Here is a 23,344-nt window from a genome sequence, read left to right on the forward strand (position 1 = left end):
TGTTTTGGAAGTGTGTATGTGAATGCACCTGTCTTTCAATGGAAGAGAACTTGGATGCAGGGTTTATGGCAGCAAAGGGCTCTATTTTGTGCAAATGCTTTGCGTGACTGATAAAACCCATGCTGCTTTACTGAGCTCTTAACCGATGTGGTCTTAAGGGCAAAAATAAAAATCATCTTGTTTCCTGGCAAGCTAGTGGAAAAGCACAGGCAACTGCTGCATTTTTTTTTCATTTTCGTTTGTTTTTTTGGATTGGTTTCACAATTGCTAATTACCTAATCAGAAAAAAAAAATCTTACATTTTAAGTGGTGTTGATTCTGGACAATGCATCAGATCACCTGGACTCTTTACTGTTCACTCACCCTAATATTGAGGCTCCTTCCTCACCCCAGTACCACCTTGTTCCTTCAACCCATGGATCAGGGTGTAAGAAAAACATGCATGAGTTACTATACCAGACATGTGTTTGACCACATCAGAGATAATTGAAAATAATCCACATTTTAGGGTGAAACATGCATGGAAGAAGTACGCCATCACAGCTGCAATAACCATAATAAAAGTGCCTGAATAACATAAAACAATGTACCTTTAGTGCTGTGTTGCGGAAACCTTGGAAGGAGGCAGTGAATGATTTCAGGGGTGTTCCTGCAGTTGAGGATGAAATTTTAAAAAAAAAAAAATTTTTTTTTTTGAGTTGTGAAGGCTTTGATGACATGGAGTCTCATGAAGTCTCCAACCTGCTTGTCTCTCACTTTCCGGAGTTAACAGAGAAAGACCTGCAAGAACTCATAGTGACATCTAGTGATGACGAAAGTGAAGAGGAGGAGGTTTTGAGACCAAAGACGCAGCTGACTCTAGCTAATCTTAATGATTATTTATTTCAAGCTTTAAACCTGAGTGATTGCATGTTGGAAATCGATCCCTTCACGGAATGAAGCTTGACCTTCAGATGAGGCTTGAATGAATTACTACAAACATATCGAGAGCTACAAAAAGTCCTTCCCAAGAAGTCAGCCGACGCTTCATGCTGTCTTCAAAAAGATAAAGGTGCTCCACAAGAGATGTCCCTTCAACCATATCATGCAGTGGCCTTCAAAAAAGCATCTCAGTTCATCTTAAGCCTTGCCTAACAAATGCACACATTTATGAAGGACATCGTCTCAGGATCAAAGGTATATAAAAATTTGATTATTAGTATTTAAGAGGTATGAAATGTCATTTGCAATCACTATTTTTCATGTGCTGTCTTTTAATTTAGTGGATGTAAAATATTTATAAGGGCTTTCGTAGGTTCACTCCCAACTCTGGCTCCTCCTAACCCTATTTTTCCCATGAGATCTTAAGTTCCTCTACGGCAGATTCCCTTGCCGCAGGGATTTCCCGGAATGTAACCCTTGTAGGTGGTAACTTCCTTGGATCAGTCACTCCTCTCATGAATATGAAAACAAGTGATTATCTTTCAGACTCCATTGTGAGGGTATATCACTGTGGAGGTGTGAACATTTAATGCAAATGACTTGCTTGCAACTATGCAATAAAAGCAATGCCTGCTTCTTGAGGACATGATACATGAAACTAGTGAAGTTTTGTAATTACTCAATTCCTACAAAGCTTGAGGAAATATTTAAAGTCATCTATACTTTAAAAGCTAGTCATTCTTGTTACCTAATTACTCCCTCACTTTGTTCAGTTACACTATATTTAATAGAGTACTTCTAACAGCTGTGATGATTAGCAAGTTAATGTCATTTCAAAGCTGGTTTTCTCAGTTTTTGAAAGTATATACTCCCTATTTCTAGCCCAGAGCCTTTCATAAAATGGTGAGGTTCAGCCTGACTCATGACCTCTTACCTCGTCCACTTTAGAATGGTTGGGGTTTTTTGGCATTGATTTAGGGCTTAATGTAGTTGTAGGCTGTCCCAACCTTGGAACAATGTATTTTTGAGTCCTTTATATATCTGAGATTGCGTTCAAGTGTAGAACTTACAAACGTACCACGTTCTTTGTCCTAATAATTTACTGTGAAGGTATTAAAAGTTAAGGATATGTCAGTACAAAAAAGAAAGGAAGATCAAAACTTAATTTGCTTTCAGTATACAGGCATAATAGTGTTGAAATCTCTTCATCTTACTGTGGGTGTTGAAATATGAATATATATTTTTATACTCTACAACAGGCTTGCAGAAACTTGCAGTTAAAACTGCATAAAAATTCTTAATTTTCATTTTGGATAGACCATAATTTTGTTTCATGAGCAAAATAGCCCCCCCTCCATCCCCCAAAAACTTTGTTTTTCAAGTTCTTGCTGATATCCATTCCATTCTCATGTGCATGCGCCTGCGTGCACAGCCGTCAGATTTTTTTTGTGTGGCTGCTCATGTACGTTCTATCATGTGCGTGTGTGTGTGCTGCATGCACGGTTGCTGGATGGCTTTCCCTTGCAGTAGCCACTGGGTTGCCTGCAGTGTCCCCTACACACACCTCCTGATGCCATCTTTCTATATTCCTACTGACTTGGCGGGCACTCAGTTCCTTCTTTCCACAGTGGTGGTCATTGGAGCTTCTACCTGTTGTTCACAAGTGGTTCTGCCCTAGCACTGCGTAGAGTTCTTTGCAGTGTCGATGATCATTAGTACATCATTAGGTAGTGAGTTAAAGTTTCATATGGGATGGGTGGGTTCCCTGCCCTGTGTTTGAGATGGTTGGGCATGCAGGTTCCCAAAGCTTCAAACAAAGTGTTAAAGCATATGCCCAGAGGTGATCCCCATGCTGCCTGTTTGCTGTGTCTTTCTGAGGGTCATCAGCAAGACAAGTGAAGCATTTGTCAAGGTTTTGAGCATTACATACTAAGAAGGAGAGGGATAAGAAGCTCAAATTGATCCCAATGGAGAAGGCACTTACATCTAATTTGAGTGATTCACCATTTACTCCTTCAGTGTGTAGTGTGTTGGCCTTGCAAAGAGCACTGGGACTTTTGGCACCAGTCTCCTCATGCCACTAGATCTTAGTCCATACACTGTTTGCATTGTCCATGCCCAAGACAGTGATAGTGGAGAGGGGATGCTCCCCAGTGAAAAGGTTTTGCAAAGCTGTTGAACAGTCCCAAGTGGGGCATCTAGGTCCAGACGCTGACGACTCTGTCACTGGATATGCTGGAGTTTGTAACAGTCCATGAGGGCTTGGATTCACTTTTCACCCTGGATGCTTTTGAGGCAGCCAGAGAGCACATCGAGTTCATGGTGCCATATGAGCAACAGTGTCCAGGAGCATCAGTGGAATCGGTGCCTGTGACTTCGGCACTGTTGGTAGCTCCAGTGGGGACTTGGACAGTCACTTCTTCCTCAGTGCTGTATCCTATGCTGGTTCCATTCACTCCATTGGCTGCTCTTGTGGCACCGGTGCTAGCACCACTGTTGGGTCTGGAGGCAACCCATGCCCCTTCCCCTGTTCTTGTGTCAGTGCCTTCAGGACCATGTCTCCTCCCAGCACTGAGGCCTAGGGACAAGCTGGCATTGATAAGCCACCACAGCTCAGCCCTGCACTGTTTGTCTGCACCATTGGGTTTGGTGCCGCTGTGGCCAAATAGGGAGTGCTATGAGCCATATGGTCTGACTACAGGTCTCAGATCTGCCGACGTACGTGCAGTGCACGTTACAAGACCTCCTGTTTAATGGATCAGGCTTATCTGCAGAAAACGCCTGTTTCCACTTTCATAGACTCAGGCATTCCAGCGTTACCCTGAAGTCCTTGGGAGTTTATACTCTGGCTCCACAGAGGCATCATTTTTCAGCCACAGAAGCCTCCCTGCTTCTTCTCTGGCCCACCTAGGCAAAATCAGGGATATCACAATGGTTGGTGTAACAAATTGCAGTGACCAGCCCTGTTCTCCACCGCCCCCGCCCCGCCCCCCCAGCCCAACCCTCCCCCCACCACCCGCAGGGCCTAAAGGCCACTTTTGAGGATACATCCGAAAGGCAGAGCACTGGACACTATCCCAGATCCTTTCCCTGCTCTCTCAGCCTATGCCCTTTGCTGAGAAGTGCTTGTATGTGCAGCCTGCCATCCATGTGGTAGCAGCACATGTGCTCAGGACCAGGAATGTGTTAGATGACCTCAGCAGGACTGTCTCATCTTGCCATGAGTGCTTGCTCCATTGGGTGACAGTCATGGTGATCTACTGGATGTGAGAGACTCCCCCACATGAACCTGTTCACTTTCTGTCAGAAGTGAAAATGCCAAAGGTTCTGCTGCCCATTCTGGGGACTGGATAGGGCCTCCCTTTCAGATGCCTTTCTGTTCCTGTGGTTGGGGGCTTTGAGGTGTACCCTCTTGTCAGTGCTGCTAGTCTCTAATATCCTGAAGGTCAGATGAGACACAGGTTATCTGGGTTACCTTTGTGCTTCATGGACTCAGCAGCACTGATTTGGCATGCTGATGGACTTCTCAGTAGCTGCTCTGGTGCAATTTCCTTTTTGGTCAGACGTTGTCTCAGAATCATGGCAGTCTTCTTTTGTATCTGAACTGAGAGGCACTCTGCTTAACAACACGGCTTCAGCATGGCTAGATGTGGGGAAAATGAGTGTGTATGGCCTTTTGTCCAGCAAGTCTTGAGTGGCAGAAAGCCCACTATCAGAGGCATCTACCTGGGTGTGTGAAAGAGGTTCACATGCTGAACCTTGGACCAAGATGCACAGGCTTGAGCAGGCTTTGCTGTTGGCAATCCTGGACTGTCTTCTGAACCTCAGGCTTAAAGGATTGTCCTTGTCAAAGTCCACTTGGCTACTGTGTTAGCTTTCCATCCTCTGTTCCCGGAGAGGTCAATTGTCACTCTTGACATTGTAGTCTGGTGTTTGAAAGGTCGGAAGCATCCTATTTGAACATCAAGGATCCTGTCCCTCCCTTGGACCTAGACCTCATGCTGTTGCACATGAATCCTCCCTTCTAGCTTCCTGCTCTCATATGTTCCTGTCCTGGAAGGTTTCTTTCCTGGTTGCAGTAATGTCTGCCCATAGGATAGCTGAAATCAGGGTATTTACTTCAGAGCAGCCCTAAGCGATTTTCTACAAGGGCAAAGACCATCTTTGGCTGCACACAGCATTCCTGTGTAAGACAGTTTCATACCAGCCAAGACATGTTTACCAGTCTTCTTTCCAAAGCCTCATATATCAGAAGAGGGTAAATCGCATTCTGCGTAGTGGGCATTCTCCAGGTTTAAACACATTTGTGATAGATGTATTGACAATATTTCTAATGTCAGATACCAAATGATATGTGCATACAAATAGGATAATCATCAATAAATCATAAAATTTTTGATATCATACATGATCTGTCTCGCATAAAATACATCAGTTATGTCATAATTATATTTCGCTTTATGAAGAATTTGGGATGTAATACCATAGGAGAGACTGGTGCTTTTATACCCTGTAGTGCTGTGGTTAGAATATTTGCCTGTGATCTAAGAAATCCAGATTCAAGTCCCAGTTTTGCTTGGTAAGTTGGAGGAATTTGAACTTTGTAGGTGAGTGGGCCTAAATACTGTGATATTTTGAAGTGGGTTGGTCTCCTATTGAAGCTGTTCTCTATTTTGACTGTTAATTGGTTCAGAGGCAAAGAGTGTGACTCTGTCATCTGGTGGTTCAAAGGACTTCCTTTATGCCATCTGTTTATTTTAGATTAAACTATTTGAGGCATTTTTGTCACATTCTAACAAAACTTGGTGAACTCTGCTTGCAGGTTTGGTAAATACATTGTTTGTCCAAAAATTTTCATCCAACTCTACTGAATTGTATTGTTTAACAGTAACATTCTTTAATGAAAGTGTTGTTCTGTCAAGAGGCTCTTGCATAAATGCCTACTCCTGCTCATTCATCATCGTTCCTCTCTTCTCCAATATGTTGTGGCACTGATCTTGCCTCTGTTCATGCATTCCCTCTTCCCATTTTTACCCACAATTCCCAAGAGAAGAAAAGCAGGTCCTAATTTTGAAGTGCACCTGTGGACTAAGAAACATAGTGTACATGGCTTGGACTTAAAGCAGTTAGGTAGCTCAGCTCTCTGCTGTTCCTCCTTGAAAGATGAAAAGGTAGGACACTGCGAGGAGTGGTCTTTATCTCTATTCTAGAATTCCAATGAGGACTAGTGAGGAAGTAGTAGAGGTTAATTCCCTTTGACGCAGGAAATTAGCAGTATCAATGATAAGAACAAGAGCTTTAGGCTTAGGGAACCACAGCCAATGTACTTAGAACCAGGACGCTACCCTTTGGCATCTTATCAAATGGAAGTGAGTTAACACAAGACTTAAACTAATTTTATGAAGCATATATACTTGTTAAACTACTTAGAACCCCAAGGCTTTTGAATTTCCTGGTTGCGGTGGAAGATATTGATGACTATGGATAAAATGGATTGATCAGTTGCAAAAAATTGTGGCACAGATAGCAAGACATTCCAGGTGGCAAAATGAAGTAGATACACTTATTTTGCCTGATAAGCTTCACTGCATATTGGTAAAACGTAAGTCTCTTTTTGGCAAATTTCAGAATACCTCAGTAAAGAGGTAAATAATAAGCTAGTGTTATTTTAAACCTTTCTAACAGTAGTATTTTACATTTCATGTTTTTGAATTGTAGGTTGTATGCAGGGTATGATTCCATACCTACCTGAACTAATCCCTCATCTTATTCAGTGCCTCTCTGATAAAAAGGCCCTTGTGCGCTCCATTACATGCTGGACTCTTAGTCGCTATGCACATTGGGTAGTTAGTCAACCTCCAGACACATACTTGAAGCCATTAATGACAGAGTTGCTAAAACGTATCCTTGATAGCAACAAGAGAGTACAAGAAGCTGCCTGCAGGTAAGTCAAAGCCAAAACAAAGTTATTGTCTATTGTGCTTGTCTATATTTATATAGAATAAATATAATAACTCTTTTAATCAAATAAAAAGGCCTGCATTCTTAAAGCTTTTTCTGTATTGTCAACTTTACCCCAAAATATGGTAGAGTTCAAAAGTCTCTCGGTGATTATTTCCTTATGTGATGTCCAGTTTGATTTCTAAATGCATTGATTACTGCACTAAAGAATTGTGTTATAGTAAGAGAAATTGTCTGTATGCAGTACCTGACTGTCAGTGTTAAATAGTAATTGATGTTGCCTTAAACGGGAAAGTTAACTTTGTTGTTGCTTTGCATTCTTGTATGTACAAAATTAGTGACAGTCAAAATAAAAGACAAATAATGCTGTAACAGAATTATGTAAATAGATTAGGTCTAGCTCAGGAAACTGTAGGTCACGACTCTTGCAGGGGCCATGATGGGAAGTTTTGAGAGGTTTATTTTTAAAAAAATCAAACTTAAAATTGCGCCTTAAAATGCGCGACCTTGTGTAAGTTTTTGTACTCAAGCACCCAGCTATAACTGTTCACTGTAGGCCCTAGTCAGGATCCAGAGCTCCACTGAGCTAGACTCTATTCTTGCATAGAAGAGCTTACTACTACAGCATGGATGAGGGTTAACAGATATACAACACAGAAATATTTTCCAATTATAAGTACAAAACTTGTTAAATATTTTTCCTTTGAGTTTATCTCATGAAACCTACCCACCTATCTAGCCAATCTGATCACTTAAATACTTTCTCATTACCTTCCTTCAGGAATAGCTTTCCATTTTTTTATAGAAAGAGTAGGAACCTGCTGATATCAGAATGTCCACTTGCCAAGGGCCTAATACATAAACACACCATACAGTACAAGCAACCCAGACTGGCAATGACAAAATATACAGTTAGAGCTCTGGTGGCTGTGGTTTGAAAACTTGGATTATTTTGTGGAATGGGACAGTGGCAAACTGTCCTACTGATGGCTTGCAAGAAAAATATACAACAGCATGGTTTTACATAGATTGAGCCAACAATACTGGGAAGAAAATAATCTGTTCTTCCTACTAGATCTCTTGGTTCACCATTTCTGCTCTCTACGTCCATGTTTTTGTAATCATTTTGTCTTCAGTAATGAGCTCTTGGGGGCAGGGGACTGCCTCTCCATTAGGTTTGGACATTGATGGGCACAACGGGCTTTTGCACATCTAGGCATTGGTGTCATACAGATAAATATTCTATTATATATCTGAACTGATTAACAACTTTTTTCCACAGTTTCTGCTTCTTTAGTTATCCCATTGTAGCTAAATTTATAATAGTACTTCTCCTTTTCCACATGTGCATGGTAGACTTATAGAGAATGTGTCTGATTTTTATGTTCACAAGAAGTGTTTAGATTTGGGTCCCCTTAAACTTGTAGCTGAAAGATTTGTATGTCTTTATCAGTTCTTTTTTAGAAGCATATTGCGGGTAAACTTGAAATGGGCAAACTGTTTAATGATATATACTTTGAGTTGGGTTGTGATTCCCAGCTCAAGGAGACATACATTAGCTATCATTGAGCTAATATGATAAAAATACAGTGTAGTTGGGGCAATGGGAGGAGTTAGCTGCCCTGAGCATGTACCCGTCACAGACACTAAGTATGGAGGTGTGCGGGGGGGCTGTTGGTTGGCCCCTCCTGATGGTTTCCCTATTGTGGTTTTATGTACATACTTAACTCTCACAAACTAGTTTATTTACCTAGTGGGACTATGTCATCTTGCGGTGGAAATCACATCCGCGCCCTAAATGGAAATGTTACCTTGTTAATTATATTGACTTAATTATCTGACTTGTTTTGTTTCTCAGTGCCTTTGCTACTCTAGAAGAGGAGGCTTGCACAGAGCTCGTTCCTTACCTTGCATATATACTTGACACTCTGGTCTTTGCATTTAGTAAATACCAGCATAAGAATCTTCTCATCCTTTATGATGCCATAGGCACTTTAGCAGATTCTGTAGGACATCATTTAAACAAACCAGTAAGTATAATTTATATTATGTATAAACTGTCCTAATGAAACCATAGTATCATGAGAAGCCTGTTGCAGTATAGTGTACAAGGTTTCAGATTAACTTCTCATTGGAACCTGCAAAATAAAAGGAAAAAAGCCACTGATATTTCTTTTAATTTGCCTTAAGGATGCACTTTAATTACTGTGTATATTTAAAATTTCCTGTTTTAAATATAGGAATTAATATCTATCAGATTTTTCAGAAGAGAACATGTTTAAGTGCAGGTCTATATCTAGGGTTAGTGAAATGTTTGCTATGTTAATTTTTTTTAACCTTGTAACAAGACTTTCATTTTTTTCTGCTCTCCTCTTCAATTTGAATTCTTTGTTTCTGTTTAAAAAAATAAGACCTGATTCCTATGTGACTGCAATACTTGTTGTAAGTCTGTTGTGTAGGTGGGGACCCTAATGAGACTCTTGAAATAAACCATACTCTGCATTGTGCTTAACCTGTGTTTAAGTCACTCAGTATACACCAAAACCTGAGGCAGTTTTGACCTACAGCCCCTCATGCACTAGAATCCCTGCTTAGCAAGTTCTGCTGCAGAATATTTTTGTAAGCTAAAATTTTCTTAATGAGCACTTAAGTCTTACTCTCAACTCCTTTCAGAAACCATCAGTTACATACAGGTTGTGAATGTACAGAAGGCAGTAGATTCTTAAGCTTTCCACCACCATCCAGTTATCTCTTTCAGCCTACTTTTGTTGTGGGGAAGAATTTGATTACTGGACATGGGTGTTCCTCTTTGTATTCCTCTCTTCCCCGCCCCACCTTCAAGGTTTGTAGTGTTTTTTAAAGCTGGCTTCAGTGTCAAGGGGTACAGACTCTTGTCCTCCAGTGCACAAGAGTTCATGAAATAGTGTTGAGCTAATCACATGCTCCTTTTGGAGGGCATTCGCTGCAGAATTATGCAGCAAGTATTGATGACATTTACACTATGCCCTGGGGCACCTTACTTGTATACCCAATTACAATAATTTAATGCCTTTGACAGATGTTGGGTAATTGAGAGAGTAGTATTTTGTGAGTCTGGATGAAGTGCTTTAAGAATTTGTAGAAATGCCTTTAGTACTCTTTTTCTGAATTCTGCCATGATTCGTTGTGCAGTCTCTCTCTTCTCCGGATAGTCACCTTGTTGTGGTGAGTGGGCTTGTGTGTTCCAGTGAACCCGAGAGCGATGCCATAGGGAGTCCTCCTACTCCCAGCAGGGTCACCCATGGCAGCAAGATCGAAGGGGGAGGATGCAGAAGAAGAATGATCCTAAAAGTCCTCAACAGCAGAACAGGTGGTAAAATTATTGTAATTGAGTATCCAAGTGAGGTCCCCCAGGGCATAGTGTAAATGTCATTGATACTTGCTGCAGAATTCTGCTGCGAGTGCCTTCCAAAAGGAACGCGAGATTAGCTCAACACTATTCCATGAACTCTTGTGCATTGGAGGACAAGTGCCTTTGCTGAAACATATGAGAATCTCAGCCTTGCACTGAACGTCAAAAAGACCAAGGTGTGCCACCAACCTTTACTGGTGGGACAATCCCATGGACCTTCTATTGAATTCAATGGAGAACTGCTGGAAAATGTGGAGCACTTCCCATGCTTTGGAAGTCAGCTTTCCGCTAAAGTCAGCATTGATGCAGAAATCCAGCACTGTCTGATACATGCAGGCTCTGCTTTTGCTTGCCTGAGACAAAGGGTCTTTGAGAACAGGGACATCTATCCCAAGACAAAGCTCCTTGTGTACCGTGCAGTGGTTGTTACAGTGCTTCTTCTTCGAGTGTCCCCGTGGGTGCTCCACCATAGGTGACGGCTTGGCCGGCGCCGCAGATCGGATCTTCCAAGCAGTCTCTGCCGGACCGCGCATGCGCCGGCACGCGCCGCTCCCTGGCGCGCTCCTGGCCATGTGCGCGATCCGGTCCCCGCCAGTTCCTCTCAACCGCCGTCGGCTGCAGACGGAATCCGACTAGGCTAAAGCCACATAGCGTATTCAACGACTTTATTTGTTTTTCTCTTTAAAGTTTTTCAGTTCTTAGGATACCATAAGTAACCGGTTGTTATTTTGCAAAAAAAAAAAAAAAAAAAAAAAAAAACAAACAACAAACAAGCTACGGAGGGACAGCTCAAGCCAGTCCCAGTAACCAGCGCCGGAGGCCGGGAGCTAGGGCCATCAACCCTCCTGCGGAGGCAGGCCATCGGACGGGGAAACAGCACAAAGAAGTGCTAAGTACCCACAAGCAAACTCAAAGACTCACCAACAATGTCCTCCTCAGGCTTTAAAAAATGTGAGTCCTGCCGAGAGGCGATGCCAGTGTCCGATGGGCACAGTCTATGCATAAGGTGCCTGGGGGAGTCCCATGTGGCACAAAAATGCGCCTTCTGTGCAAAGTTAACGACCAGAGCATGGAGAGACAGGGAGATGAGAATTAAACTGCTGCTTCTTGACAAGGCCCTCCAGCCAGACGTGCCGGAGCGGCCGCAGCAGGAGGGACCCTCCGGGGCCCTTAGAAGGAAAGCTGCCTCCCTCACTCCATCAGCGCAAAAACGGAGGAAAGTTTCTCCAACCCGATCCCTGCCGGCAGCAACAGTGAGCGGGACGGGAGGAGCGAGCAGCCCCCAGCCGCAGCAACAGCTGATCGGCGGCGGCACGGAGAGCCACGTGGAAGCGGCTCAGCCTCCGATGATCAGCCAGCCGCCCCGCACCGCAGGCAGGGCGGCGGCTAAGCAAGCGCCGGTACCAGCGGCACCGCAGGCAGCGGCACCGATCTCCGGGGAACCGGCGGTGCAGGGCGCGCAGGCACGTAGCCTGCAGGCGCACAAGGACTCCGCACGTGTGGCACCGCCCTCGAGCGTGCCTAGCACGGTGCCGACGGGGCCGGGATCCCCCGCCCATCAGGGGGCGGAGTTACCTCCTCAAGGGAGGGGGAAGGCTGCACACAAGAGGAGGCATTGCAGCCCCTCTCCAGACAGGGCTGTGGAGCTCTTCTCTCACAGCCCTCCGCTCATGTTGCAGACTCCAACCAGAAGGCAGGGGCCCCCCCTAGCCTACCCGGAGCCCCCTTCTCCTTTCCTGCAATCAGCCTCCCCATGGCTGGCACCACCCTCGCCCTTCCTGGGATTTGAATCGCTGGACTATTATGCAAAATCGCTCTCTCCAGTGTCTCGACAATCCCCCTCTCCCAGACACACAGGGTACGTGCAAAGGGAATGGTCAAGGTCACCTTCCCAGGAACAGTGCCTATACTACCATGGTCGTCCCTACCACGCGGGGCATGGACACCATCGGCAATCTACCAGGGAGAGATCCCCACATATTACCTCGTACCCCCGAGGGCAATCGCGATCGGGGACGGAGACTCAAGCATCCCAGGGGGGGCTGGCCGTGGACCCACGAGATTTTCCCTCGCAAACCTCCAGCGAGAGGGCGCACCATCACCATCAAGAACCGGAAGGGTCCAAAGAGATGTACCCCAGCGGTTCCTCGTTTTCCTCCCCGGATGAGGCCACGGCCTTAGGGGACGTCCATCCCAAGGACGATCTCAAACAGTTTCAGGAGCTGTTTAAGAGGGTAGCTTTCACGCAAGGCATCCAGACAGCACAAGTGCAAGAGAAACATCATAAGCTCCTTAAAAATTTGAGCTCCCCGGCCTCCTCCAGAGTAGCAATCCCGCTTGATGAAGCGATCTTGGAGTCCGCCACTACCATATGGCAGACCCCGGCAACTATTCCGCCTGTCCAAAAGAGAGCGGATAAGAAATACTTCGTGCCGGCGAAGGGCATGGAGTTCTTGTTTAGCCACCCCCAGCCAAACTCCTTGGTGGTGGAGTCCTCGCAGCAAAGATTAAAAACATCTCAATTTAAAACAGGGGGAATGGACAAAGATGCCAAGAAGCTAGAGCTGTTCGGCAGAAAGGTCTACTCCTCCTCCACTTTAACCTTGCGAATGGCAAATTATGCAGCGCACTTGGCGAACCATAATTTCGACAACTATGCCAGATTAACTTCCCTCATGGACTCGCTTCCAGAGGACAAAAAGCCGGTCCTCAAGGCCATAGTGCAAGAGGGCTACGCGGCTGCGAGGATGGAAGTTCAGATTGCTTTGGACGTTGCGGACACGGCAGCACGTTCCACAGCAACTGCAGTGGTGATGCGACGGGAGTCCTGGCTCCAGACCTCGGGCATACCGAGAGATCTGCAGGCGAAGATAATCGACCTTCCCTTCGACTTGCAGAAGCTGTTTGCTGAATCAACTGACTCGGTCCTTCATTCCAGTAAAGACTCAAGAGCCACACTCAGGACCCTGGGGATTTACACCCCTCCATACTCAAAGAAAAGGTACTACCCACAGCAAAGGCGGTACCAATACCAGCAACAGCGCCCCCAGTATCACAGGGGTTACGAGCAAGGGCGGCATCAGCAGCACCAGCAGTACAGAACCCCCAGGCGACGCTCACAACAGGGCCGTACGTCCTCGGGGCGGGGCCAAAGGCCACAAGTTTGACATACAAATCCAGGGCTGCGCCATCACCACCATTGCACAAGATCATCCGAAACGACTTTTTCACCATCGCCTCCGACCATTCTACGACCAGTGGCAAAGGATCACCACAGACAAATGGGTGCTGGAGATCATAGCCACGGGGTACGCCATCCCCTTCCAGTCGCTCCCGCCGCCGCGACCCCCGCCCAAGCCCCACCCCCAGGAGGCCTCCCATGTAGCCAGGCTCAGGCAGGAGGTGGCCCACCTAGAGTTCATAGGGGCGGTGGAAAAGGTGCCGGAGCAACTGCAAGGGAAAGGGTTCTACTTTCGGTATTTCCTGACGGAGAAAAAGACAGGAGGCTGGAGGCCCATCTTAGACCTTCGTGGCCTCAACAGGTATCTGCGCAAGCAACGTTTTCGGATGATCACTATTGCCTCCATCCTTACAGCACTGGACGATGGAGACTGGTTCGCAGCCCTCGATCTACAAGACGCGTACTTCCACATAACCATTCATCCGGCTCACCGACGTTTTCTCCGGTTCATGGTGGGCAACGAACACTTCCAATACAAGGTCCTACCGTTTGGCCTTTCCTCGGCCCCCAGAGTCTTCACCAAGACCTTGGCAGTGGTGTCAGCCTACCTGCACAGACAGGGGGTGTTTATTTTCCCGTATCTGGACGACTGCCTGCTCAAAGGGACCTCGAAAAGGGAGGTTCTCCGCATGATACGCGTCACAGCAAACACGTTCTCCGCACTTGGCCTGGTTATCAATATGGCAAAATCAAAGATAGACCCCTCACAGGACATAGAGTTCATAGGGGCTCGCATAAACTCAGTCTCGGCGAGAGTATACCTTCCAGAGGCTCGCTTTCGAGCCATCGGTTCCCTCGTGCAGGTCATCACCTTCAGCCCTACGGTGCCGGTCTTGACGTGCTTGCAGCTGCTGGGCCACATGGCAGCGGCTACGTTTGTGGTACAGAACGCCAGGTTGCACATGCGCGGCATGCAACATTGGCTGGCAAGTGTATACAAGCCGGCAGTACACACCGTTCACAGGGTGGTGTCGCCCCCACCTGGGGTGCGCGAATCCCTGCAATGGTGGGTAAACCCCGGGAACTTGCTAACAGGGGTACCCTTCCATCAGCCGCAAATATCGGTTTTCCTCACTACGGATGCCTCCCTCATAGGGTGGGGAGCGCACATGGGCGAAGAGGTGGCTCAAGGACTGTGGTCACCCACGGAACAGTCTCTGCATATCAATGTTTTAGAGCTCAGAGCAGTGTTCAACGCCTGCAAACACTTTCGAGACCGTATACAAGGCAAAGTCGTCGGGATCAGTACAGACAATACCTCCACCATGTTTTACATAAACAGGCAAGGAGGAGCTCGATCCCGTACCTTATGCGCGGAAGCAATCCGCCTATGGAACTGGTGCATCGCCCACGATATAATCCTGAGAGCCTCCTACTTGCCGGGCACGCACAACGTGAAGGCAGACCAGTTGAGCAGACGTTTTGTGCTCACCCACGAGTGGCAGATCCGTCCCGATCTACTACGGCCTATTTTCCACGCATGGGGGTTTCCCCAAATAGATCTGTTTGCCACTCAGCACAACAAACAGTGCCCACGATTCTCCTCCAGAGCAGGGCTGGGCCGGGGGTCCCTGGGGGACGCGTTCGCGATCCCGTGGGGAGGCCCCCTGCTTTACGCGTTTCCCCCCGCAGTGCTGATCCACAAGGTTCTGCAAAAAGCCAGGAGAGACAAGGCTCGGATGATCCTGATAGTCCCAACATGGGATCGCCAACCATGGTTCCCCCTACTCCTGCGCCTGTCGGACCGCCCACCGATGCCTCTTCCGGTGGCGCCGGACCTGCTCACGCAAGCCCAGGGGTCCATAGTGCATCCGCACCCCCAAAGCCTGCGACTGCAAGCGTGGCTAATCCATGGCTCAGCTCCCTAGAGAGCACATGCACAGTGGAAGTACAGCAAGTCCTAGAAAGTAGCAGGAGGACTTCCACTAGGAAAACCTACAAACAAAAATGGACTCGCTTCATGGCTTGGTGTTCTACCAAGCAGCTGGCCCCCCTTTCGGTGCCTATACCTACAATTCTAGAGTATTTACTGGACCTCAAGAGAGCAGGACTCTCGCTATCCTCGTTAAAGGTCCACCTGGCCGCCATCTCGGCGTTCAGACATGAGGAGGGAGGGCACACGGTGTTCGCCCACCCTATGGTTACCAGGTTCCTCAAAGGGTTGGTAAACCTATACCCCCCTCGGAAACCGATTCCACCTTCGTGGAGCTTGGACCTGGTGCTTACCACACTCATGGGACCACCGTTCGAGCCCTTGGCCACGGTTCCCCTTCGCCTCCTTACAGTAAAGACGACCTTTCTTCTTGCAATTACGTCAGCCCGTCGGGTGAGCGAGCTTGCGGCAGTCATGGCAACGCCACCCTGCACTGTCTTTTCCAAGGAGGCGGTAACCATACGGCTGCATCCAGCCTTTGTTCCCAAAGTTTCTTCCGAGTTTCACATCAATGAACCTATTGTTCTACCCTCGTTCTATCCAAAGCCTCATAACTCCAGCGAAGAGGCGCGCCTACACCTCCTGGATGTGAGGAGGGCGCTAGCCTTCTACGTAGACAGGACCAAGTCCTTCCGAAAAACGGATAGACTCCTGGTCTCCCTCGCTCCCAAATCTAAAGGAGAAGGTCTCTCATCGCAGAGAATCTCAAAGCACATTGTATCCTGCATAAAAATGTGCTACGAGCTCAGAAAGACTCCTTTGTCGGCCACTCCCAGGGCTCATTCCACCAGGGCGGTGGCAGCATCAACAGCCTTTTTCAAGGGCGTTGCATTGAAAGACATTTGCAGAGCGGCGACCTGGTCATCCTACGACACCTTCGCCAAACATTACGCCCTTCACAGGGTATTCCAAGAGGATACCCGTCTCTCTGCAGCGGTCCTCTCGGGGACCAGCTGCACATAATCCGATTACCCACCACCTATCTGGGTTACTGCTGGGTAGTCACCTATGGTGGAGCACCCACGGGGACACTCGAAGAAGAAAGAGAAGTTACTCACCGTAGTAACGGTGGTTCTTCGAGATGTGTCCCCGTGGGTGCTCCATTTCCCGCCCATCCTCCCCGCTTCGGATCTCTGTTAGTGTTTTGCAGGGGCAACCGAGGCGGTTGGTCGAGGAACTGGCGGGGACCGGATCGCGCACATGGCCAGGAGCGCGCCAGGGAGCGGCGCGTGCCGGCGCATGCGCGGTCCGGCAGAGACTGCTTGGAAGATCCGATCTGCGGCGCCGGCCAAGCCGTCACCTATGGTGGAGCACCCACGGGGACACATCTCGAAGAACCACCGTTACTACGGTGAGTAACTTCTCTTTCTATATGCATGTGAAACCCAAACAACATACAAGCGTCATTTAGAGGCATTTGAGCAATATCATCAATGCTGCCTCAGGAGGCTCCTAAATATCTCTTGGGAGGATAGGCGCATGAATACTAGCGTCTTGGAAGAGTCAAACATGACCTGCATCAAAGCCATTATCATTCATCAACAACTTTGTTGGACTGGTCACGTGGTTTGGGTGTATGATCAGTGCCTCCGAAAACAGATTCCCTTTTAAGAATTGGGGGAACAACAGAGGAGCGTGGGGGGCCCAGCAGAAGCAATGTAAGGGCATGCTGAAGGCACACATGGAAAAGTGCAGCATCAGCATCTACACTTGGGGGAACCTTGCCTGAGAACGGCAATCTGTGAGGGGTTGATGCAGTTTGAGAAGTCCCACTGCAGTGCAGACAAGGGCAGGCAGAGAAGAAGAAAAGAGCATAAAAACTTCCCCACCCCCTTCAAAACTACCAACACCTGTCCCTTGTGTGATAAGACCTGTGGTTCTGTAATTGGGCTGATCAGCGATCAACAGACTCACGAATAGGAGGGTGACATGAAGAGATCCTACCCGTTATCAAGTGACTGCCAAGAAGAGGTTGTGTGTGTGTCTGTGTCTGTGAGAGAGAGTGTAACGGTAAAAAATATGTTTATAGTTCTAAATGTGTTGCCATTTGTTTTTCCTTGCCATTGTGGGGATCTCCACCAACTTTCGAATCATTTGTCATCTGACTACTGTTAATGACAAGACATTAGAGTAGATGGATCCATTAGAGCTTTCAGCTCGTAACGAACACCCTTGCTGTTTTCTTTTGCTGTGTTACAGACCACACCTAATTCTTCCATTTGATTCCTTCACTTGTCTTCCAGTTTTGTAGGACAAAACTGTTTACAGTCCCCATATAGTCTGGATATCTGTACAGCTAGTCTTGAAGTTGCTAGTTCTTGCAGCATCTGAAAATAGAAAAATAGAGTGCCATTACCTAGTCTTTTCATTCCCCTTCTCCGCCTTCCAGACCTATTATCTTTGGTGGAAGTAGTCATACTGTTTCAGAGGCTGTATTTTTTTTTTAATCCTAGTTTGTGAGAAGTGACTCTTGAAACAACTTGGCTGACTTTCAAAGTGATGGATGCTGCTGAGGTCAAGAGACTTGTTGGCCAGTTGGTTCACTTCACCTTTTATCACTCTTTGGGATGATGGTTGACAAATGTGTCCTCCTCTTGGGTCTTTGAGTTTTCTAGTTTCAGATAAGGGTGTGTCAACCAACTGAGAATGTAACATTTCGTAGTAGGAGCTCTTTGGACAGGGTAGTCAGTAAGTGGACTGTCACCAAATTCAGACTGTCAGATGATTTTGAGTAGACCCTGAGATCTTCTTATTATAGTTTATTTTCTCTGGGGTTTATACCTTGGCTATACCTTGACTAAGAAATTTGGATTACCTCTTGCTTTTTTAGCATCCAGATTTTCAGGGCAGTAGAACAGAATTCAATTAAAGTTAAAAATGCCATGCTTGGAAACTAAACAAAGCTTAATAGGCTGGCTGCTTCATCCTTCAGGCCACTAGTATGTGCATCCATATGGCTGACAATAAAATTGTCCTTTCTTGGTGGTCACTGTCTCCCCACTGAGAACGAGTGAGCCAATAGCCCTCACTTGTTGCTTCCTCTTCTTGTTTTGTCTCTCCCAATGTCATTTTCTGGTTCCCAGCATCATCCCCAAGATTAGTCTGATTGCCTATAAATTTAAGGTGGGAGTGGGGAGCCTTTTCTGGGTCACGGGCCACTGACCCACATAAAAATTGGTTGAACGCTACATGCAGATGTGGAGCAAAAACAACCCATGGCAAAAAACAAACCCCTCAGTGATACGGAGTGATGAGGCAGGGGAACACTCAGATGTGGCCCCCGACTGAGAAGCAGAAAAGGCATTTTCCTCTCTAACATCAAACTTCTTCACCCCAGGACTAGTATATTTTGTGGAGCCTCCCAGGCTCTGCGGTGGGGCCAAAAATGAAGGGTACGGTGCACTAGAGGATGCTGCCTGGAATCAGGCTGGGGTAAAAATGTGGGGTCTGGGCAGGAGGTGTAGAGTGCAGGAGTGGGCTCAGAGTGCAGGGTCTGGGCAGGATGCAAGAGTGGGCTCGGAGAGTGGGTTCTGGGTGGGAGGTAAGGTGAAGGTGCAGGGTGGGGTGCAGGGTCTGGAAGGTAGAGAGGGGTTGCAGGAGCAGCATGACTGTACAATGTCTGGGAGGGAGGGGTGGAATGCAGGAGTGGGGGGGAGGGTCTGGAAGTGAGTGCAGCAGAAGGGGGGGGTGAGTGGGCTGGGTGTAAGGTGGTGCAAGAGAGGGGTTGATGTGGGATCTAGGGGGGCAGGCATCTAACTGATGCAGCTGGGCGGAGGGGGTGATGGTCATGTGGCTCTGCATGCTTCAGGGAACCACCCCCAGCGACCACCACTTCCCTCCTCTCCCATTCGTTGTGATTTGGCCCTTCAGAGTGATGGGGATGTATGGGTGTGCAATTCCCTGAAGTGCACAGGAGTCACTTCCCTCCCCCTTGCAAGGCAGAACCTGTGGTCTGGATCGGACCTGGGCTTGCTTGGATAGTCCTGTGAGGTTTGGGCTTCTTTCCCCCCTCCCCATCAAGGAGCTGGCCTGGGCTGCCTCAGAGGAGAGTCCTTGGGCCTTGTGGGCCAGATCATAGTAAGCCCTGATCTGAAGAATAATTTTCTTTACTGTTGTCTTTGTCAGTCTTATTTTAAAAGTAAGGTTTGTCATTCCTTAGGTGGAAAGCTGAACTTCTACTCAGGTAGGATCTGACAACTGCTTGTCCTGTAATATAGCTTACAAGAAAGTGGAAAATAGCTGCATCATTAATGGCGGGATACAGGGAGTGTGCCTCAGGGTTTGTCTATTTACCAGAGCAGTTGCAAGGAGTAAGAGAGGTTGACAGAGTTTTTCCCCACTGTGGTTATGGTGCTGCAAATCAGTGTAAAGCAAGGGAGAGGAACCTTTATTGGACTGGAGGCCATTGACCTGTAGACACATCACTAGTGGGACATACAAGTGAGAAGTACCAAAAAAAAAAAGCTGACACTGGATGGGTGGGTGGGTGCAGGAGCAGTCTGGGAGTATGGGTCTAGGTTGGAGGAAGGGTGCAGGAGGGCTTACAGTCTGTAAGTGAGAGTGAGAGGTCAGGTTGGGGAGTCTGGGCAGCAGAGGTGACGGAGCATGGTGTTGGGGTCTGGATGGGAAGGTCAGGAGGATTTGGTGTGTGGGGTCTGGGAAGCAGCATGGTGCGGGCAGGGAGTCACAGTAGGAGCAGGGGTCTTGATGGTGAGGCGCAGGAGCAGTCAAGAGTCATGGGGTCTGGGTGATGGAGATACAGCTTACTTGCTCAGTCCTGGACACACATGGCTCTGTGCTTGCTCCCAAGCACTGCCCTTTGCCAATCAGAGTGGTGGCATAAAGCCTCCATGCCATGCTGTAGAGGCCACTGCTGCTTCTCCTCCCCTTCCCTCAGCTGGCAGAACAGCAGGGAGTGGCAGCAGAGCCCAAAGTCTGGATCTGGCCCTGGCTTGTCTGATTGGCCTGTGAGGATCAAGGCTCCAAACCCCACTATGGACTGGGTTCTGGCCTCTGGATCTGTTCTCCAACCCTGATGTAAGGTATGTTGACTCCAGCTAAGCAATTCACATAACTGGAGTTGCATATCTTACATAGTTTTTTTTTCCTCCCTTAGTGTAGACCCCATGGTTCATTCCTTGTCGTGGTGAGGTGGCTTTTATGTCTCAGTGACCTGGAGATCTACCGAAAGTGGACAGGTCAAAGGATAGGGACAAGACAAATTTGGATCACCTCTCCCTGAGATAAAAGAAGTTGGCTTAGGGTTAACAACCCTTTCTGTTTAAAAATAAACACACACACACACACACAGAGAGAGAGAGAGAGAGAGAGAGAGAGAGAGAGAGAGAGAGAGAGAGAACCATGTAGAAAGAAACCAGCAACTACACAAGTCTTGGGAAGAGTTGGTAATCTGCACGGATTGAATATGAAGCATGGTAGGGAAAGCCGAGAGGAAGCTGCACTGCAGAAGACCCTTCCCTCATCCAGGACAAGCACCCAGTTTTGTATGTGTATTCAGTTGCCTTTTAAATTGGGAGATTTCAACTTCCTTAAAGTAAGAAACTTGAACACTGGGGTACGTAGCATAGATGCTGTGAGGGGATAGAAGAGGAGCCCTGCAAGTGCCTCCAAGACTGTTTTCAAACTCAGAGTTTTCATCTGACCTACTGTATGAAATGATTCGATTAGCACTGACGTAAGAGTGGCTATCTGCTGAGAGAGAAAAAAAGTACAAGAATCGTGGGAAAGAATTTGTCTACACTTGACTGACTGACTTAACTTAAACCCTTGTACTCCAACTGGAGCACAGATGACCTACATGTCTACTACACTTCACTTCTCAAGACAAAACTTCTAGCTGACTCCAGGCGTACCCCAGTTGTTGTTCTTCACTCTCAGAAGATCTCCACATTGTCTGAGGTCGTCTTCTTTTGCATTATCCTTGTGGGTTCCTTGTGAGAGCTGTTCTGGATGATGGTTTTCTGAGTGTGGCCTCGCCATCCCCACTTTCTTCTCTTGATTTGAATATTGAATTTTTGTCCTGCTCTGTTCCAAAGCTCCTTATTTGTGACAGTCTTGCCATTTGATGTATATTGTTTTTTATTTTTGTGTGCTGTTATTTTTCTTGCCTCTAACTCCATTAGTCATTTTGGGATACAGGTTTGTCTGAAACACATGAAAGTAAATGAAACTGTCTTGTGTTGGACAGGAGGAAATAAGTGTAGGTCTTCAACATAGGTCGAGAGTGAGCCAGAGTTAAATTTGGTGTTGGAAACCTGCAAGACATACAAGAAATTATTCTTAATTGTAATGCTGTGGCTTTGCGTTTTTATAGTTGGAAAAATTCTTTGCAAATCCATATATGAAAGGGAAATACTTTAGTTACTGCTAATTCAATTAATAAAAATAAATTAAACTTAATTTGCCATCAAGGAGAGCATTTACTAGCTTTCCATAGTAGTGCTGGCTGCAGTATGATCGTAGTAAAGGACATGTGCATTTAGTGGTTCTACCTCAAAAAATGTGCTAAGTAGTATGTTGAATCTAAAGAGTAACACCACAGATCTTGTAGGTATTCTGAGGAGACTGAGATGTAAAGTGCTATTGTGCATCCATTATTGTGGTCCCTAGATGAGGTGAATATTTACATATACCGTCTCAATATGCTTCCTCAAGATGCTGGGATTACTAGAGTGCCTTGCTTCATACGCAAGTTCCAAATGTGTAGAGAAATAAACATTATCTTTTAAATGTTTTCCTCTATCCTGCTCCAAGATGTATTCTGCAGTATAAACCTAATCCTAATTGACCCATTGTTTTGATAAAACTGTTTCATTGTATCAGATTATCACAACTTCACTTATACAGCAACTATTTTCAAATGTTAAATTTACTTCTTGTCCCAGCCTATGGGAAATTTTAAATATTACCCTTTAAGGGAGGATGAAGTTCAGCATTTTACCCTATTTTTCATAGTCAAGTGTAAAAGTGGTACGACCAGTTTTCTTGGAGAATTTCCCAAATTCATCCTTAAAACTGAAAATTTCCTGTAACTGGTCTTAATCCTAGGGCTTTAGTTGCAAAAAGGAGGTTAAATAGGAGCTAAAATAGAATGGATCCTGCAGTCTTGACCACAAAAAGACTTTATAATGCATAAACATATAGCTCTCTAAGGAAGTATAGATTAGTTTTAGCCGGTAGGAAACTGAAGTAGTGGATATAACTACTACCTGAAAGGCATTGACACTGTTATTGCTAGACAGTGCATTTTTTAAAATGTAATTGAAATCCTGGTTCCACTGAAGTCTGCGGTTGCCCACTCACAGATCTGACAAAGCGTGTCTTTGCCCATGAAAGCTTATACGCCAAAATATCTGTTAGTCTGTAAGGTGCCACAAGACTTCTTGTTGTTGTGGTAGTATTCTGATTTCATATGATCTGGATTTCACCCTGTATTTTTAAAGTATAGAAAGGGAGATTAAGTAAAACTATGTCTAGTGGGTTCATTGTAACTTCACAATATAAAAGTATGTCCTGTGTATAAACACTACACGTTTTTAAATATGATCACTTAGTTGGTTTTAGTCACACACATGAGGTATGTATGTGATGTGAAAATAACCCTTGTTAAACCCTCTAGGGATTAAATTATAACATGGAGAACTGAATCTCACAGAATAAGTGGATTTTGCTGAAAGGGCCTGAAGTGAGCAAAGCTGTCAGCCGTGGTTTCTTTGGCACCTAAGATATAATGGTTTAAAAAAAAATCTTTAATGCATTGATGTTTCCTTTAAAAAAAAAAAAAGACCTAGAAATATCAAACTGTGAACTCCTTATGAAGTTTTATTAATAGTAGTGCAGGAGAGACAGTTGTTTATAGCTGCTATGTGATGTTACT

At 46.2% G+C, this 23,344-nt stretch overlaps 1 protein-coding gene across 2 annotated transcripts in view; it reads left to right on the forward strand.

Moving 5' to 3' along the window:
* Nucleotides 1-23,344, forward strand: part of TNPO1 (transportin 1) — a 190,063-nt gene that overhangs the window by 129,514 nt on the left and 37,205 nt on the right. For both annotated transcript variants that reach the window (XM_074995420.1, XM_074995421.1), the window contains exons 13-14: nt 6,640-6,865; nt 8,741-8,912. In XM_074995420.1, coding sequence (XP_074851521.1) covers nt 6,640-6,865; nt 8,741-8,912 — 398 coding nt within the window. The remainder of the gene's footprint in view (nt 1-6,639; nt 6,866-8,740; nt 8,913-23,344) is intronic.

Source organism: Carettochelys insculpta, chromosome 5 (genome assembly GCF_033958435.1).
Source record: "Carettochelys insculpta isolate YL-2023 chromosome 5, ASM3395843v1, whole genome shotgun sequence".
Lineage (NCBI taxonomy): Eukaryota > Metazoa > Chordata > Testudines > Carettochelyidae > Carettochelys > Carettochelys insculpta.